This window comes from Bos indicus x Bos taurus, chromosome 29 (genome assembly GCF_003369695.1).
Source record: "Bos indicus x Bos taurus breed Angus x Brahman F1 hybrid chromosome 29, Bos_hybrid_MaternalHap_v2.0, whole genome shotgun sequence".
NCBI classification, from domain to species: Eukaryota; Metazoa; Chordata; class Mammalia; order Artiodactyla; family Bovidae; genus Bos; species Bos indicus x Bos taurus.
Window position 1 is genome coordinate 23,237,888 of NC_040104.1, and position 20,740 is coordinate 23,258,627.

General features: G+C 39.0%; 1 protein-coding gene across 1 annotated transcript; it reads left to right on the forward strand.

The window, feature by feature from the left end:
- Nucleotides 1-1,188: 1,188 nt before the first annotated feature.
- Nucleotides 1,189-2,124, forward strand: LOC113886435 (olfactory receptor 8B12-like). The gene has a single exon (XM_027532627.1). The coding sequence runs from the start codon at nucleotides 1,189-1,191 to the stop codon at nucleotides 2,122-2,124; it is 936 nt and encodes a 311-aa protein (XP_027388428.1).
- The last annotated feature ends 18,616 nt before the right edge of the window (nucleotides 2,125-20,740 follow it).

The following is a 20,740-nucleotide window of genomic DNA, read 5'->3' on the forward strand; positions in this document are numbered from 1 at the left end:
CTGAATAAAAGAATAGGTCATTAAAAGCCTTGTCAAGCATTATCAGAGATGTAAATAAACATTTCTTCTTCCCTGGGGAAGGTGGTCTCTTGGAGCCGTAATCCCAAGGGAGTCTCTTGTAATGAGGTCAACTGAGATCTCTGATCCAGAATAAAATTCTTCAGTTTCTTGTTGTCTATGGCTATAAGGAAAGGATGCTACTTCATCCCAGGTCAGGAAGACACTCACTCACCCTTCAGCGTCTGCCTGACCTGGTCTGTCCTGTGGCAGGGAGGTTACAAGATCATGTTCTGAGCCAGACCACTTGAGTTCACCTTCTGTTACAACTGGGATTTGTGCAAGTCACTTAAGTCCAGTGTCCTCATCTGTTACATGGAGATAACTACAATGCTACACAGCATATAGAACAATAACTACCCCACAGTTAGAGCTCTGTAAGTGTTTCTTTTCTTTTTCTTAAAGTTTATAGATAACTTTGCATTATGACTCCATTATTATTAGTGCATGTGTGCATGCTCAGTCGTTTCTGACTCTTTGCAACCCCTGAACTGCAGTCCGCCAGGCTCCTCTGTCCATGGAATTTTCCAGGCAAGAATACTGGAGTGTATTGCCATTTCCCCCTCCAGGGGATGTTTCTGCCCCAGAGATGGAATCCATGTCTTCTGGGTCTTCAGCATTGACATGTGGATTCTTTACCACCTGGGAAACCATCATTATTATTATCATCACATAATAATTTCACAACCATTCCAGCCAAGACCCTGGGCACATGACCTCACCGTCTTGCTCTGCTCAGTTTGAGACCTAAGGTGGAAGGTCTAGTCAGGGTCGAATGGCTTCCATGTCTCAAGAGTAACCCTAGAGAAGGGCCCCAGGACTTACATACTTGACCAAGGGCTGTGGAGGGGAGGAAGTGCACAGAAAGGGTACAGGAAAAAGTGGCCGGATGAGTTCATGGACTCTGCTTGATTGTACCAGCCTTTACTCTGAAAGCAAATTTCACCCACAGACAGTTACTAGGGCGGTTCATGGCAATTGGGTACCATGAGAAGAGAGTAGGTATGAAGAAATGCCATCTTCCTGAAGTTCAAAAATCCCTCAGTTCAAATGCCATTCTGAAGAAGGATTGTTTTCCTCTTTTTCTCTGAACAATTCTTCATTTCCCCTCACAGATTCTCCGAGAGGAGAATGGCTGAAGAGAACACCTCCTCTGTGACAGAGTTCATCCTCACAGGCTTAACAGATCAGGCTGAACTCCAGATCCCCCTCTTCTTCCTGTTTCTGTGTTTCTACATGGTCACTGTAGTGGGGAACCTGGGCTTGATAACCTTGATTGGACTGAATTCTCATCTTCATATTCCCATGTACTTTTTCCTCTTCAACTTGTCCTTCATAGATTTTAGTTTCTCTACTGCCATCGTCCCTAAAATGCTGACAAGTTTCATCTCAGAGAAGAACTTCATTTCCTATGCAGGGTGTATGACTCAGCTCTTTTTCTTCTGTTTCTTTGTCTTTTCTGAATCCTTCATCCTGTCAGCAATGGCATACGACCGCTATGTCGCCATCTGTAAGCCACTGGTTTACACGGTCACCATGTCTCCTCAGGTGTGTTTACTCCTTTTGTTGGGGGTCTATGGGATGGGAGTGTTTGGGGCTATGGCCCATACAGGAAATATAGTATTTCTGACGTTCTGTGGTGACAACCTTGTCAATCACTATATGTGTGACATCATTCCCCTTCTTGAGCTCTCCTGTAACAGCTCTTATGTAAATTTGCTGGTAGTCTTTATTGTTGTGACCATTGGCATTGGGGTGCCCATTGTGACCATTTTTATCTCTTATGGTTTTATTCTTTCTAGCATTTTCCACATTAGCTCCACTGAGGGAAGGTCCAAGGCTTTCAGTACTTGCAGTTCCCACATACTTGCAGTCTCTCTTTTCTTTGGGTCAGGAGCTTTTATGTACCTCAAACCACCTTCTATTTTACCTCTTGATCAGGGCAAAGTGTCCTCCTTGTTTTATACCATTGTGGTGCCCATGTTCAATCCATTAATCTATAGCTTGAGGAATAAGGATGTCAAATTTGCCCTAAAGAAAACCTTGGACAGAATAATGTTGTCTTGAAGAAATATTAGAAATTGAGAAAAAGGATCCAATTTTTTTTATTGGAATTTGTTATTATTGTCATTGTTATTTGGTGTGGACTTCAAGTTCCAGGGCTTCCATTCTGTCCAATATATAAAGGAGATTTAACTTTTTCCCAAGTGGATTTATCCTCCCTCACCATCATTTCCCCTCTTCCTTCTTTATTTTACAAAGATAGTTGCTATATTATAGAGTATTCAATGTTGAATAGGACTTTGGAATCATTTAATCCAGTGCCAGTGTATAATACATCACACTTTGGAGACTCAGAAATGTATGTTACCCAAGAATATAGAACTACCTGGTGCTACAGCTGGGTCTGAAATCTCAGCTTGAATCCCAACCTAGTTTGTTTTCTTTATGCCATGTTTTCTTGCCTCATGTCTTTCTTGGAATATTCTACTTCACATGTTTGTTGACCTAGCACATTTCACTTATGAATATGTTCACAGTAATTTCATGCTACTTCTCACAGGATAATTTTAATATATCACATTTTGTAAGAGAGTAGGAGGTGAAAGATTTTGTTGAGTTGGTCTTGGCAAAACGACAAGATCGGTTCTGATGAATTTTGTAGTGTGTGAGTGGGAAGTATGTTAGATTTCAGATAAATGCAAGATGGGCACCTCTGACTTGGTAGGTGGAGCTCTAGGGACAAAGTTCAGTGAATTAGAACTTCCAGATGAGAGAAATGTAATTTGATGGGGTATAAAGATGTAGGGTGGAGGTATTTCAACACTTCAGTTCAGTTCAGTTCAGTCGCTCAGTGGTGTCTGACAGCTCGCTCCCTGTCCATCACCAACTCCCGGAGTTCACTCAGACTCATGTCCATCGAGTCAGTGATGCCATCCAACCATCTCATCCTCTTTCAACACTAATGGGCGAGAATTTGGAGTTTCATTTCAAGGGGTACCTTGGTTGTATTTTGAGTTAACTGGGAGCTGTTAAAAATCCAATCCAATCCAATCCAATAGCCACTAGCCATATACAGTATCCAGTACTTGAAATGTGATCATCCAAATTGAGACATGGTGTAAGTGTAAAATACACACTGGCTCTTTGAATAATTAATATGAAAACTAATGTAAAATACCTCATCAATTGTCTTTTATATTGATTACATGCTGAATTGACACTTTTGATCTACTATGTTGAATAAAAATGCAATTAAAATGAATTTATCTGTTTAGTTTTTTAACGTATCTATCTACCAGAAAGTTTAGAATTATACAGGTGGCTTGCATTTTATTTCTGTATTTCTTGTAAAATTTCTATTGTCTGGAGGATGGGACAGAGAAGTAGATGGCTGTGGGTATACATTTAGTTATCAGGGCAGCACCAAGCTACTGCTTTTTAGGAGAGGCAATTGCTATTGAATTTTCAGGCACTGCTGATTGCCATCACATTCTAATGATGAGGCAAATGGAAAAGAAATGTTGATTTCAGGATAAATTTACAAAAACACAGTATTATTGAATGGAAAATGTGTGTGTGTATGTGTGTGTGTGCGCGTGCACTCTATGTTGCTTCAGTCGTGTCTGACTCTTTGCAACCACATAGACTGTAGCCTTCCAGGCTCTTGTGTCCATGGGATTCTCCAGGCAAGAACACTTAAGTGGGTTGCCATTTCCTCCTCCAGGGAATCTTCTGGATCCAGGGATCGAACCCAAATGTCTTAAGTTTCGTGTACTGGCAGGCAACGTCTTTACCACTAGTGCCTTCTTGGAAGCATGGCATATGGGAAAGAGATATTGATCTCAAGATAAATTTATACACACACAGTATTATTAATGGAAAATATAGCTTTATATAAAAAATTCAAAAAAGAAAAAAATTTTGGTTTAAACTCACTAAACTCATTAGTGGTAAAATTTCTTTGAGAATAATGACAAGTGAAGTGCTAGGGAAATATTTTTACTTATAACTTTTCCCTTAGGAAAGTTATTGTATTAGGAAATAAAGGAAGTTTGGATAAAACTTAGTTTTGCCCTTTGATTCTGGCCAATGTTGCTGCAATGAGAAGAATAAACATACAGAAGAGGACTGTACTTTGGATGAGATTGTATAGTTCTTTGAATTCAGGAGACCTAGAATTTATGAATGGGGTTGGTATATTAGGGTACACAGTACAAAGCAGTTAATGAAAGAAAACAGAAACCTTTGCAAAAATTTTTGTAATTAACTTTCATATAGTAAAGTGCACAAATCATGTGTATAACTCATTGAACTTTTGCATATGTATATGTAATCACAACCTAATTCAAGATCTAAAACCTTTCCATCTACATTAGAAAGTTTTCTCTTTCTCCTTTCCAGTAAAACTGTTTATGCTGCTATCAACAATGTCCAAAAGTTTCAGTTTCTCTACATCCTCATTAATACTCAGCATTTTTATTTATCCTTTCAGGTCTTGAGGCAGAATGCCTTTTTATTTCAGTTTTCATTTTCCTGATGGGTAATAAAGTTGAGCACCTTTTAATATTTTTATTGGCTATTTGGATATCTTCTGCAAAGTAATTATTCAAGTATTTTTCCCACTTGAAAATCAGAATTTTTAGTTGTTTTCTTATTACACCTGTGGCGGATTCATGATGATGTATGGCAAAACCAATACAATATTGTAAAGTAATTAACCTCCAATTAAAATAAATAAATTTTTTTTAAAAAGAGGAAAAAAAAAGAATTTAAGAAATTCTATATACAAGTCCATATATTTGCATGTGTGCTTATATATGTATATGCATGTATAACACATATGTATATACATGTAATATACATGTATATGTACACATACACATATCTTTATGTCTACCTCTACCTCCATCTCTCTCTACTATCTATTTTCTCTTAGACCATGTCTCACTTATTCTTAACAGTATCTTTTGATTGCAGATGGTCTTATTTTTCATGTTTTGATTTATCAGCTTTGCATCTAATGGTTAGTGCTGTGTCTTATTTAAGAGTTACTTTACTGTTCTTTCTGAGGCCAGAGGAAGAGGAATGCAAAGGGATACGAGTGAGAAAGAAGACATAACAAACCCCTGGTGGCTTTGTCTCTGTCACCGTTTTGGGTCCCTTGATCTTCTGGCTCTATGCTATGCTTATACTATCTCTACTTCTATTTGATTGATACTTTGCAGGGGTGGAGCACTTGATTGATACTTTGCAGGGGTGGAGCACTTGGGGCATGAAAGTGCAGTCTTATAAGTATTTTCAGTTTAGTAAACATGTATTTATTTTTTATGTTTTAAAAGGGGTTTTAAGAAGCTATAATTAGCATACAATTTAAACAAATTAAATCAGCACACACTTTAAACAAATGTTTAAAACTGTAATTCTGATACATTTTGACATACGTCTACACTCATGAAACCATCACCACAGTCTTGTCCCTTTGGGAACTCTTCCATTCCCCCCATTCTTTCTGGGTAATCACTGATCTGTTTTCTTTCTTTCGTCTTCATTCTCAAGATTTTCTAAAAGTGTAATTGTACAGTATGTGTTCATTTTTGTCTGGTTTATGCCACTTGGTTTAAGTATTTTGAGATTCTTACATGTTGTTACATCTATTAGTAATTCATTATTTTTTGTTGTTGAGTAGTGAGTTACCGGGGTCCAGCCCCAGTGGATCCAGGGAATTCGAAGGGGAGATGGCTTCGGCGATCAGGATATGATAGAGTTAAAGATATAAAGAGTGGTTAAATAAGGATAGCTCAGCGAAGAAATTTAGTGAAGAAAAGAGGCTGAATAACTTGGTTTACGTGGAAAGCTAATGAAACTCCAATACAAGGAATTTATGTCACCTACATAGGCTGCAGGTGTCCTCCCGTTCTCCTGAAGGAGAGGAGACACTAAGGCCTCCCTGGTCAGATCTTAGAAGCCCAGGCATAATTGGTAGGCTTGACGAGCCTCCACGCTCCAGATGGGAATTCAGCCAGAAGGTGAGAGAAAGAACGACATGGGGAGACCAAGTTTTGGTGAACAAGGCCTGCACTTTATTTTCCAAAGTAGTTTTTATACCTTAAGTTATGCATAGAAGATAATGGGGGAAGGGGTAGAGTCATGCAGTAAGCCAGGCTTTCAAACATCATATGCAAAAGTTTAGGTGATTTACATCATCTTCTGGCCAGGAGGCCTGTTAACATTTTATGACCCTTTCTTCAGAAAACTTACTTTTCTCTATAGGTGATTATTCTAAAGTCAGGCGCCACCCTCTGAAAGCATTAGATAAAGTTGCATTTCTATAGGGCAAAGGTGTGGTGGGCTATAACAAGAAAAGAATTAACTCAAGGGTCCAAGGTTACAAACATTAAAGCTACTACTTACATTCCTATACACCAATTATATTAATCAATACACTGCCAGGGACACAGTAGGTAAGGGATATGGAAACTTAGCAGCAAACATTGGCCCAACAAGTGAAAAACCCTTCACCAATACAATTTCTAATCCATCTTTGAACTGCTCAAAGGAATCTGTATTTAGACAGTTTAGAACATCTCATGCCACTCACGGTTGGGAGGCTCTGAACAATCACATGTGGCCGGAAGAACCTATTCAGGCAGGCTAGAGGACTTCCAAAGGAGTTTGTAGGTTGAAACACTCTTGTCACACCCAGGAACTTTATTAACTGGAGCTGTAAGTTAACTCTTTTTCAGAGAGCGGTGGTGGGGGACAGCCCCCCGTAAAGTCAGGGGTGTAGGTGAGGGCACAAGCAGTAAAGTAGGCAGACTCTGGTTTTAGGGGCAGGTGCTTGAGAATTTCCAGGGGGACTCCTGAGGCTTGATACCGCCTTTGCGTCTGCCGAGCCTCCTTCCTCATGACCTTTGCCACGGGTGGAGCTCCTCACGTTGGCTCCCGGCAGTGAGTCACTGAGTGAATGATTATACTACTAACCACCACTGCTACAACTACTAGTGTATGTGGATACACTACTACCATTTGTTTATCTTTCCCCTGTTGATAGCCATTTGGGTTGTTTCCAGTTTTGGGGCTACTACAAACAAAACTCCTGTGAACATCCATGTATATGTCTTTGTATGGACATAGTCTTTCATCTTTCTTGAGTAATACACAGGAGTGGAACAGTGAGATCATATGATAGGTATATGTTTAATTTTTCAAAAACCTGCCACACAGTTTTCCAAAGTGGTTGTGCCATTTTACACTCTCAGGAGTAGTGTTTAAGATTTTCAATTCCTGTACTTCCTCACCATACTTGGTATGGCCCACTTTTTAATTGAAAAGATTTTTAATAGATGTGTCATGCTATCTCACTGTGGTTTTAGTTTTCATTTCCCTAGTGACTAAATGATGATGAGCATCTTTTCATGTGGATGTGTGTCAAACATATGTCTTCTTTGGTGAAATGTCTATCTAAATTTTGTCCCATTAAAAAAAAATAGCTTATTTATTTTTTCTCATTGAGATGTCAAGGTTCTTTATATATTTTGAATTCTAGTTCTTTGCTAAACATAAGATTACTAAATGGTCCATGGTTTGTCTTTTCATTCTTACAGAAGATTAATTTTGATTGGGATTGTATTCAATCTGTGGATCTTTTGGGGGAGAACTGACATTTACTTTCCCCTCACCAATAAATGGAATACTCACTTTCCTACAGTCCCTGGAACATAGAATATGCTCAACATTTTTCAACTTTTCCAACCTGATATGTGAAAAATAGTTTTTAAGCATTGCTATAATTTGGATTTCTCTAATAAATGGAAACATTGGAGATGTTTTCAGATATTTAATGGCTGTTGGTATTATTTCTTATATGGATGATCTTTTCACAACTTTCTCCCACTTTTCTGCTGGATTTTGATTTTCCCAATTTTTAGGAGGACTGTATATAAACTATATTAGTTTTTTGTCTGAGATATAAGTTGCATATATTTCCTCCCTATTTTGTGATTTGGCTTTTGACTTTCCTTATGATATAAATTTTTTTAAGGTTTTAATTTTTTATTATTTCTCATATTTCAATCATAGTTATAAATGCTTTATTTCCTCTTAGGTTATAAAGAAATTCACTAATCTTTTCATAATGTTTGCATGATTTAAAAAAAACCTGAATGTCTGATCTTTTTAGAAATTGTACCAGTGTATGGTGTGAGGAATGGATCTAACTTTATCTTTTTCCATATGGCTATCCAGTTGTTCTATCACCATTTATAAAAAAAAAAGTCCTTCATTTCCCTGCCGGCTTGAGCTGTTGTCTTCATTACATACTAAGTTTTATAGGCTCTTGAGTTATTTCTGTATTTTCCATTCTGCTTTATTGGTCTGTAAGTCTATTCATAAGTCAATACCACACTGCTTTAATTATAGAAGCTTCACAGAATTTTCCTATCTTGAAGGTACCTTCCACGTATTGTTCTTAGTTTTTTTAGGGTTTTCCTGGATATTCATTTTAAGCCATAACTTTTATAATTAATCTGTCTAATTCTAGAAAAAACTGATGGCATATTTATTTATTGCATCTTAAAATTATAAGTAAGCTTAGGGAGGGTTGACATTTTTGGATATTCAGACTTTTCACCATGACATGTGGTATGCCTTACCATTTTCTTCAGGCCTACTTCGGTAACATTTAGGAATGTTTTGTAATTTTCCTCATTTATGTTTGAACATTTCTAATTAGATTTATGCTTAAGAATTCTATTTTATTTTGTTATTATAGCAAGGATTCTAGCTTTCATATTATATTCTGATTAGTGTTTATATATGTGAATTCTACTGAATTGTATGTTAACTTTATACTTTAATATAATCGTTTTTTGTAGAAGTTTTTCCAGGAATTCCCCTCAGGTTTTCCCATTATGCTGATTAAATTTCTATAAACAGAGATAATTTTGTCTATTTCCTTTTGAGTCTTAGCCTCTAATTCCTTTCCCATTTATAATTGCATTTCTAATACTTTTAATACAATGTTAAGTAATAGTGGAGACTGTAGGCATCTTGGTTCTGCTAGTTCTAATTAGAGATGTCTCAAGGGTTTTCAAATTAAGTTGCTGGCTTTTTACTGAGTTTTACATATTTTATCATCTTTAAAGAAGTATCATTCTCTAAAAATACTTTAAAAGCATGAGTGGATGTTTTATTTTGTCAATTGCTTTTCATCTTCTTTGGGCTTTTATTCTCTCAAATTTTCCTCATCTTTTTTTATATCTTCAATATCTCCATCTCTATAGACTTCTATTGCTGGATATATGCAATCCTACATTACCTTTAAATATTGTAAAGTAATTAACCTCCAATTAAAAGAAATAAATTTATGTTAAAAAACTCCCTTAATTAAAAATAATAAAAACTTCCTTTGATACTCATTCTCTCCTCTGCCTTTTCTGTCTACATTCAGTCTCAACAATATATACTTTAAAAAATGTTATATAGTCCTCCAATGTCTCCCTTTGTATCCCAGTGCCAGAATGTAACACTTCTGTTCAGATGCACTTGTATTTTAAAATCTAATTTTTCCATGCCAGTGAAAACTTCACATCTGGTTTTCAGGGCGTTCTTAGACCCTAAGGTTTAGCTCCTATCTATGTGCCTTGATTACTGTCCTGAAATTTAGGCAAGAGACCACCAGATATAAGGGTTCACTATTCCACTTGAATTTGAAGGTGTTATGCACACTCCAATTTTTCAATAGGTATGAAGTTTCAGTTTGGCATGATGAATAAATTCTAGAGACCTGTTGTACAATATTGTACCTATAATTAACAATGCTGTATCACACACTTAAAAATCTAAGAGGGCAGACCTCACGTTAAGTGATCATACCACAATCAAAACAAAACAAGTAAGATACAAAAACAAGAAACATAACACAAAAATCCTTACTACATTCCATGTCATTTTATGAACAAATACATAACATTATTTAAGAAAGTAAATTCTAGAAAAAAAATGCACCATCATTCAGTTAACACCATGTTTTAAAGGAAACTTTTTACAGCAACTGGGTATAATTTTTCAATACTTTTTCAAATGCAGAAATGATGGGATTACAGAATAATTATTGAATAAAAGCATGAATCATTCATGCAGTGAACTTCTACCTTAGCCAAAATAATAGAGGATATATATTTGGATTCTTGGCCTCCAAAAATGAGGTATCTTTAGAAAAATGTCACTATGGCTATGTGTGATTCTTCCCTGCTGTCTCTACATGGCACATTACTGCTTCCATAGAGTCAATGGTAATACAGCATTTACTTCCCTCACAGATTTTAAACCATTTTGAGGCAGATTTCATTGTTATTTGATAAGGCAAAGTCTTTGGTAGCTTTGAAGTGTCTAAACAATTTTACTGAGAAAGGTAATGTGGTGAGGGGCTTTGTAGGTTATGTGTGTTAGGACCCTAACCAACCCACATATTGTGTTACTGAAATTTGCCATTATTGCTGAGGACCAGCAAAGGGATTCCCAATTAGAGTCAACTTTGCATCCCATCTATGGCTCTGGAAGAGGGGCTCCTGCTTCTCTTCTTGGATAGCAGGTATAGAAATTGTGGACAGAAGTCTAAATGAGCTCTGTTTGTGAAAACTACATTTTTTTTGGGTTTCTTTTGCAGATACTTCTCCTAGGAGAGCACCTGAGGGAAACGTCTTTGGGTTCCAGCCAGATCTTGATATGTACATACATGTAAAAGAAGCCCCCCTTTAAACATCATGCTCTGACTTCAGTGTCATGGACAGATGATGTGTCTTTTCTACAACTGGAGGGAACTATCTGGGGAAGACCTTGATGTAAAACCATGGTCTTTGACTCAGAATTGATTCCAGGATAATGTAGGCATTAATTTTCCAGACATCACAGGAAAAAGAAGGATACAAGCTTAGGGCACTCCTCTTCCTACACCATGCAAGCCTTTTCCTTTCAGGGAGAGCAGACTGTAAGACTCTGTATTGCTAATGCTAAGCTGAACAAGGGGGAGTGGTTGCATGGCAGCATCCCATGTCTCTCTTTGTCCTTGTTTCTAACATGAAGCCCTGAAATCTGAGGGTTTGGGGACTACTTCTTGCTCTAATTTTGTTCTGGGGTGAGGGGGTGACCTAAACAATGGAGTCAGAGATCATGATATCTCTAGGTCTCTTTCCAGTTCTCATCCCTTCTTCAAGATGTGTTTCCTAAGCAACCTGGGAAATTATTGAACATCTCTGAGATGCTGCACCTCTGTCTTTGCTGTGAGGATGGGGTTTCCAGTGCACACTCCAGTTGTAGCTCACCCTGAGTCACTGGCCTCCCTGAGCTACTGACTGTTGGGACATTTTTCAAACAGGGGGTTGTATTCACAAATGTAGAAAGACACAGGAAGGCATCCTCCTATGTTAAGACTAGTCATTCTCCTGTTATGGCAATAGAAATTCTCATCTCTGAGTCATGGAATATTGGCCCGTAAAGAGGTTTTTTCCTCCTACCTGCAGAAATGACTTCCCTGAAGAGATAGGCTCTGGGAAATGTATCTACAGTGACTATTTTTATATGCTTCACAAATGGACAACAACTCCATCCCACACTTCTCATTCCTGGAGCTTGGTCACTTTTACTGGGCTGGATATTCTCCTCAACATTCTCATGAGCTCGGCTTCTTATCTCTCCTATCTTTTTTGTCATTTCCCTTAAAATGATAATGAATTCTGCATCAGAGAGTTCATTTTCACTAACTTGAAGTGCAAAATCCTATTCTTTTCTTCTGCTCCTCTGTCATTAGTGATCACTGTCTCATTACTTGCGGCCTGAGGTCACCGTGGAATATGTGTCCCTCGGGTCTGCTCTCGGCTGATACTTGGTTCGTATTGGGTTAGGTCCTAGTGGGGTAATAACCCACTCAGTGACAGTGGGACCAAACACCATCGACCACTGCATGTGCTGTTAAGCTGCTTCTCATCAACGTCTCTTTTATCGGCACTTCTTTCACAAGCTGGTGGACTCTGTAGTCATAAGCATTAGACTGATCATCTCATCTCTCACGTACTTGTGGTTTCCACCAGCCTCCATTTTCTCTATCCTGAGGCAGAGACAAAGCTGTTTTTGTTTTCCCTGAATCAAGGAAATGCTTTTAAAACCTCATCCAGATGTCTCTAGTGTTCTTGCCTACTCCAACAACCCACAAGACAGAGTGACAGGTGTAAGCCAAAGACTATGGGCGACAACTGCACATCTCTGTGCCTCTCTTTCCTCACACGAAAAATGGCAGAGTAGAGTGCCCTGTCCCTTCTTGGAATTCAGGAAAGTTATTGCAAGTAGGACGTGCTGGTGAATTGTTCTAGAGCAGTGTCCACCTTTTCTCGTCTTGAAGTGACATATGGTTTGGGAGAGCAGGCTCCTCAAATAGATCTGGTTTTATGTATTTGCCTAATGACCTAGGTTCCTATAAACAGGGCTGGTCACTGACCAATACATGCAAACAGCTGGGCTGAAGGAGAATAGTCTCTGAGAAACTGTAGTCTTTACATTTCAAGTTACTTTTTCAAGACGATTTGAAAAGTACATGTTTCAACAGTGAAGTGGTTCTGAGCTATATTTATGGAACTTTGGAAGCAAGAATTTAACATACAACTGTGCGCATATGTGAAATAAGTAATTATATGTTTATTCACAAGATTTGAGCAATTATTCCTCTTCTCTGCAAATGGCCAAATTCTCTCTGGCCCAAAGCAGATGATGATTCCTCTAAAATGGGTACCTGTCCCTCCATGCCCTAGGAGAGTAAAGAATGGGAAGAAACTTTTCTCTTTATCCATATCCTGTATTTCTCTTCCCTAAGGGAGAGGAGTGACTGGTGAAGCTGTGAAACTGAACTGGGAATGAATGGCCCAGTCCCCTTTGGGCCTCTTTACAAGACTGGCCTGTCCCCTGGACCAAGACTTGTCTCCTCCTTCATGTGTCCCTTTCCAGATGTTGCTAGTGGTAAAGAATCTGCCTACCAGTGCAGGCAGATGTAAGAGACAAGGGTTTGATCCCTGGGTCAGGAAGATCCCCTGGAGGAGTGCATGACAACCCACTCCAGTATTCTTGCCTGGAGAATCCCATGGACAGAGGAGCCTGGTGGGCTACATTCCATAGGCAGTATGAGTCTATGACTACAGTCCATAGGCTGGACTCTGTATCCGCAAAGAATCGGACACAACTTACAGACACAGCAGGCATCATGTATCCCTTCATAGGGAAGGCCTGATGCTGTCCATTTTTCCTGTGCCTGGGTTCATCAGGCTTATCTGGGGAAGGCAACGAGGGATTTAGAGAAACTCTCCTTGACTGCAGAACTAAGCTGTATCCTCCAGTTAACTTTACTAGTATGAAGCTGATCTTTTGATTTCCATTTTGTGAGGCTCTTGTGTCTCATTTCTCAGTTCCCTACTGAACGTGCAGACAGTGGGAAGAGTGATTATCATTCTTTACAGCTCCAACAATCTCCCTGTCATACACTCAGTGATTCAGCCCATTCTATCACTTGCCTTTGTCCAGATGTATGCATATTTTCATATGCAAGGCTTTATTGGGCTTCCAGTTTTTGGTTTTCTTCAGTTAGTCTGCCTGTCATGCCCTCCTCCAACCTCTGCTGTGAACCCACTTATTATTCAGGACTCATAGCAATAAATTTCTAGTATATTGTAAGATTGATAACACATTTTCTTAGCAAAAATATAATAGTTATATATAATGAGACATGGTTTCTGGGTGATGATTTAAAGTAAAATAAAAAAAATGTGGCCATTAATTTGTTATAAAGGCAAAAGTATACTATGTACTAAGGCATATAATTCTTTTCCAACAAAAACCAAACCTTAACTTTATGCAATGGATTCATTACCTAAGGGGACTCAACAGGTTATAAAGTGCGATTAGGTAGCCCATGAAAAATAGACCTCTATGACTAGATATTCAAATGGTCTTCATAGACTTGTGACTGCCATAATAGAGTGGTGGTGGAGGGAAGAACTGGGAGTCTGGGGTTAGGAGAGGCAAACTATTATAGATAGGATGGCTAAACAACCAAGTTTTACTGCATAGCAAGAGAGCTGTATTCTACATCCCGTGATAAACCATAATGGAAAAGAATATGAAAAAGAATATATAAATATACATGCATATATATGGAGAAGGAAATGGCAACCCACTCCAGTACTCTTGCCTAGAAAATTCCATGGATGGAGGAGCCTAGTGGGCTACAGTCCATGGGGTCACAAAGAGTCAGACACGACTGAGTGACTTCACGACATGTATATATATATATTTAAATATTTAACTGCTGAATTTAGTAAAGGCAGAGGAACCAGAGATCAAATTGCCAACATCTGCTGGATCATTGAAAAAGCGAGAGTTCCTGAAAAACATCTATTTCTGCTTTATTGACTATGCCAAAGCCTTTGACTGTGTGGATCACACAATAAGCTGTGGAAAATTCTGAAAGAGATGGGAATACCGGACCACCTGACCTACCTCTTGAGAAATCTGTATGTAGGTCAGGAAGCAACAGTTAGAACTGGACATGGAACACCAGACTGGTAAAAAATAGGAAAAGGGGTACATCAAGGCTGTATATTGTCACCCTGCTTATTTAATTTATATGCAGAGTACATCATGAGAAACCCTGGGCTGAATGAAGGACAAGCTGGAATCAAGATTGCTAGGAGAAATATCAGTTACCTCAGATATGCAGATGACACCACCCTTATGGCAGAAAGTGAAGAGGAACTAAAGAGCCTCTTGATGAAAACGAAAGAAGAGAGTGAAAAAGTTGGCTTAAAACTCAATATTCAGAAAACTAAGATTATGACATCTGGTCCCATCACTTTGTGGCAAATAGATGGGGAAACAGTGGAAACAGTGGCTGACTTTGTTTTTCTGGGCTCCAAAATCACTGCCGATGGTGATTGCAGCCATGAAATTAAAAGATGCTTACTCCTTGAAAGGAAAGTTATGACCAACCTGGACAGCATATTAAAAAGCAGAGACATTACTTTGCCAACAAAGGTCCATCTAGTCAAAGCTGTGGTTTTTCCAGTAGTCATGTATGGATGTGAGAGCTGGACTATAAAGAAAGGTGAGTCCCAAAGAACTAATGCTTTTAAACTGTGGTGTTCAGTCAGAATGGCTGCTATTCAAAAATCTACAAGCAATAAATGCTGGAGAGGGTGTGGCGAAAAGGGAACCCTCTTACACTGATGGTGGGAATGCAAACTAGTACAGCCACTATGGAGAACAGTTTGGAGATTCCTTAAAAAACGAAATAGAACTGCTATCAGTTCAGTTCAGTTGCTCAGTCATGTCCGACTCTGAGGCCCCATGAATCGCAGCACGCCAGGCCTCCCTGTCCATCACCAACTCCCGGAGTTTACTCAGACTCACGTCCATGGAGTCAGTGATGCCATCCAGCCATCTCATCCTCTGTTGTCCCCTTCTCCTCCTGCCCCCAATCCCTCCCAGCATCAGAGTCTTTTCCAATGAGTCAACTCTTCCCATGAGGTGGCCAAAGTACTGGAGTTTCAGCTTTAGCATCATTCCTTCCAAAGAAATCCCAGGGCTGATCTCCTTCAGAATGGACTGGTTGGATCTCCTTGCAGTCCAAGGGACTCTCAAGAGTCTTCTCCAACACCACAGTTCAAAAGCATCAATTCTTTGGCGCTCAGCCTTCTTCACAGTCCAACTCTCACATCCATACATGACCACTGGAAAAACCAGAGCCTTGACTAGATGGACCTTTGTTGGCAAAGTAATGTCTCTGCTTTTGAATATGCTATCTAGGTTGGTCATAACTTTCCTTCCAAGGAGTAAGCGTCTTTTAATTTCATGGATGCAATCACAATCTGCAGTGACTTGGAGCCCCCCCCCCAAAAAAAAGTATGACACTATTTCCACTGTTTCCCCATCTATTTCTCATGAAGTGATGGGACCAGATGCCATACGACCCAGCAATCCCACTGCTGGACATACAAACTGAGGAAACCAGAATTGACAGAGACATGTGTACCCCAAATATTCATCGCAGCACTGTTTATAATAGCCAGGTGGAAGCAACGTAGATATCCATCAGCAGATGAAGGGATGAGAAAGCTGTGGTACATAAACACAATGGAGTATTGCTGCTAAACTGCTAAGTCACTTCAGTCGTGTCCAACTCTGTATGACCCCATAGACGGCAGCCACCAGGCTCCCCAATCCCTGGAGTTCTCCAGGCAAGAACACTGGAGTGGGTTGCCATTTCCTTCTCCAACACATGAAAGTGAAAAGTGAAAGTGAAGTCGCTCAGTCGTGTCCGACTCTTCGAGACTCCATGGACTGCATCCTACCAGGCTCCTCTGCCCGTGGGATTTTCCAGGCAAGAGTACTGGAGTGGGGTGCCATTGCCTTCTCTGAATGGAGTATTACTCAGCCATTAAAAAGAATACATTTGAATCAGTTCTCATGAGGTGGATGAAACTGGAGCCTATTACACAAAGTGAAGAAAGCCAGAAAGAAAAACACCAATACAGTATATTAATGCATACATATGGAATTTAGAAAGATGGTAATGATAACCCTGTATGTGAGACAGCAAAAGAGACACAGATGTATAGAACAGTCTTTTGGACTCTGTGGGAGAGGGTGAGGGTAGGATGATTTGGGAGAATGGCATTGAAACCTGTATATTATCATATGTGAAATGTATCACCAGTCCAGGTTTGATGCATGATACAGGATGCTTGGGGCTGGTGCACTGGGATGACCCAGAGGGATGGGATGGGGAGGGAGGTGGGAAGGAGGTTCAGGATGGGGAACACATGTACACCTGTGGCAGATTCATGTCAATGTATGACAAAACCAATACAATATTGTAAAGCAATTAGCCTCCAATTAAAATAAATAAGTTTATAAAAAAAAATAAACTGTGATGTTGGAGAAGACTCTTGAGAGTCCCTTGGACTGCAAGGAGGTCCAACCAGTCCATCCTAAAGGAGATCAGTCCTGAATATTCATTGGAACGATTGATGTTGAAGCTGAAACTCCAACACTTTGGCCTCCTGATGCAAAGAGCTGACTCATTTGAAAAGACCCTGATGCTGGGAAAGATTGAAGGCCGAAGGGAATGACAGAGGATGAGATGGTTAGATGCCATCACGGACTCAAAGAACATGAGTTTGAGTAAACTCCGAGAGTTGGTGATGGACAGGCAGGCCTGGTGTGTTGCAATCCATAGGGTCCCAAAGAGTCAGACACAACTGAGCGACTGAACTGAACTGAACTGAAATATTTAACTAAGTCACTTTCCTGTATAGCAGAAATGAAATACAACATTGTAAATCAACTACAGTTCAATAAAATTTTTAGAAAGAGATTAATGGATAATAAAATAGAAAATTCCTTCTCATTAAAAAAAAAAGAAAATGCAATTCTTAATACTGACCACTTAAAACATAAGTGCTATGCTTGGTATATGCTAAATAAGAATTCAAGTAAGAGTAAAGTCATCATTTTTAATACACATTAAAAAGAACTTGAAGATGAATTGATAGCCTGCATTATTTTATACATTTTCTTCTATAACAGTATGTCCCTCTACAGGGGCATATTCCTTAGCAGCCACAGTGAAATCTTTAGTCACCGAGCAGTCACTGTCAGCTAGGCATTGTCCATGAACCAGGATAGTGATCTCTTCACCCACCTGACAGTGAGTTGTCTGTATCTAGCCCTTATTTCACTGTATTTTTGATTGGAACAAACTTGTTACCTCCTGCATTAGTCCAGGTCCTTTGTGAAGCAAGATGCCAAGACAAGGTTAAATGTGTAACATCTGTCAGGGCAAATAAGGCAGGAGCTAGAGGAAGCTGGGGGAGATATTAGACTGGTGAGGCTGATGGTAAGGCACAGAGAATTCTTGAGCCAAATCCCATGGGAGGAATCCCATATCTAGCAAGAACATGCCTGCTTAAAAAAAAAAAAAAAACCCCTGTTCTTTTCAGTCATTTTAGCTGGGAGCAGCCTGTGGGAACACGGCCTTAGTCCTAGTGTAGTGATGATCGATTTCAGAGTGCAGAGACAGGGCTGATCAGCCATTCACACTTCCTGAAGTAGTAGATCTGAGATGTGCATGTTCATATCAACACAAGGAACTCAAATATAAAATATGATGCTTTGGGACTTCCCTGGTGTCCCAATAGCTAAGACTCTAAGCTCCCAAAGCAGGGGGCCCAGGTTTGATCCCTGGACAAGGAACTAAGTCTATCATGCTGCAAATAGATCCCATGTGCTGCAATTAAGACCTGGAAAAGCCAAATAAATACATATATTTTTTAAATGTTTACTTAATTAAAATTATTTTAAAAGATAATTCACTGCTTAAAGCAAAAAATGAGAACAATGTACTATGGTATTCATTACATACGATGAAATAAAAAATATGACAGTGATCACAAAAGGATGGAAAGGAAAATGAAAGTATAATTTTTAAGGGTTTTTAATATTTACAGAGTTATAAGCTTTTATTTTGAGATGGATTTTAATAAGGTAAAGTCACATATTGTCATCATTATTGGAAACCACTATTAAAATGTGATACAGTTAAGAAGCCAACGGAGGACATACAGGAGAATACTAGAAAGTTCTCAGGGCTTCCCAGGCAGCACAGTGGTATAGGACCCACTTGCCAATGCAGGAGACTCAGGTTCAATCCATGGGTCAGGAAGATCCCCTGGAGGAGGAAATGACAACCAATTTTGGTATTCTTGCCTGGAGAATCCTATGGCTAGAGGAGCCTGGCAGGCTACAGCCCATAGGTGCTGCAGAGTTGGACATGACTGAGTGAGTACACAAATACAAATAATTTTTGCACACTCAAATAATTTGAAGAAGGCAGGAAAAGATGGGAGAAAAGGAACAAAGATCAGATGGGATGAGAAGAAAACAAACAGCAAGACTGTGGGTTTAATTCAATAAATACACTGAATATAAATAGTCTAAACCTGCCAATTAGAAGACAGGAAAAGTTACACTGGATAAAGAAAAATTTTAAATTCCATTATGTGCAGTTTAAATCACATTTCAAATGAAAATGAGATATTTTCTTAAAGCAGAGGATGGACAAAGATATGCTGTGTAAGAATTAATGATAAGAAATCTGAAATAGCTATACATTTCTGACATAGTATACTTTAGAACTTGAAATATCAACAAATATCATGAGTATATTTCACAGTATTTCAAGTATAAAGCAATAAAAACACATAATTCTAAGTGTATTATACAGAACACATTTAACACCACCTAATAACAGACCAATGGCACCCCACTCCAGTACTCTTGCCTGGAAAATCCCACGGGCGGAGGAGCCTGGTGGGCTGCAGTCCATGGGGTCGCTAAGAGTCAGACCTGACTGAGCGACTTCACTTTCACTTTTCACTTTCCTGCATTGGAGAAAGAAATGGCAACCCACTCCACTGTTCTTGCCTGGAGAATCCCAGGGACGGGGGAGCCTGGTGGGCTGCTGTCTCTGGGGTCGCACAGAGTCAGACACGACTGATGCGACTTAGCAGCAGCAGCAGCAGCAGCAGCAGCAATAACAGACCTTCAAATACATAAAGCAAATGCTGACAGAATGGAAAGGAGATACAGAAAAAGTCACAGTTAAAGTGGGAGGTTCAACACTCCCATTTCAGTAATTGATAAAGCAAATAGAGAGAAAATCATTATAGACAAGAAGACATGAATAACTATCAAATGACAGGAACAAAATGACATTTATGCAACATTTTACGCAACAACAGAATACAGAAATTTTTTCAAGTGTCAATGGACCACTCACTCAGATCAACCATATGCTGGGGCATTAAACTAGCTTACAAGTTTTGAAGAACTGAAAGTATACAGAGTCTATTCTCTGACTACTGTGTAATTAAATTTTAGAAACTAAGAACAGATCACTGCAAAAATTGTGTTAAGAGATAAGATCATGGAAGAATGGGATTTAGTATCTCTATGGTTTGGAAGAGAAGGAAAGAGAAGAAAGAAGCACAAATTAAAACTGACTAAAAATTTGAACCTGGGAACCATGAGCAGGAGAGTAGAAATGGAGAAATAAGGAGTGGAGAGGATAAGGAGCTAGATTTTAGACTAGATGATAAAATGTTGGCAAAAATCTTCAAAAAGAAATGGTAAATAAGAAAAAAAATGGCAATGGAGAAACAGAGTTTGCGAGAAAGGGGTCAAAATACAAATTAGGATACTCTGATCACAGAGGAATGGTGAATTGTTCCAAGCAGAAATATTTAAGGACAGAATAGTCAAAGGCTGAGTAAATATTTCTTCAATTCATGAATTCACAGAAGCCAAAAAAATAAAAGAAAAAAAGAGAGAGAAACTCTCTCTCTCTTTTTTGAGAATAGATGGGAAAACAGTGGAAACATTGGCTGACTTTATTTTTCTGGACTCCAAAATCACTACAGATGGTGACTGCAGCCATAAAATTAAAAGACGCTTACTCCTTGGAAGGAAAGCTATGACCAACCTAGATAGCACATTAAAAAGCAGAGACATTACTTTGCCAACAAAGGCCCATCTAGTCAAGGCTCTGGTTTTTCCAGGGGTCATGTATGGATGTGAGAGTTGG

Coding starts and splice junctions, on each gene's coding strand:
- LOC113886435 (XM_027532627.1), top strand. CDS start 1,189: ATGGCTGAAGAGAACACCTCCTCTGTGACAGAGTTCATCCTCACAGGC.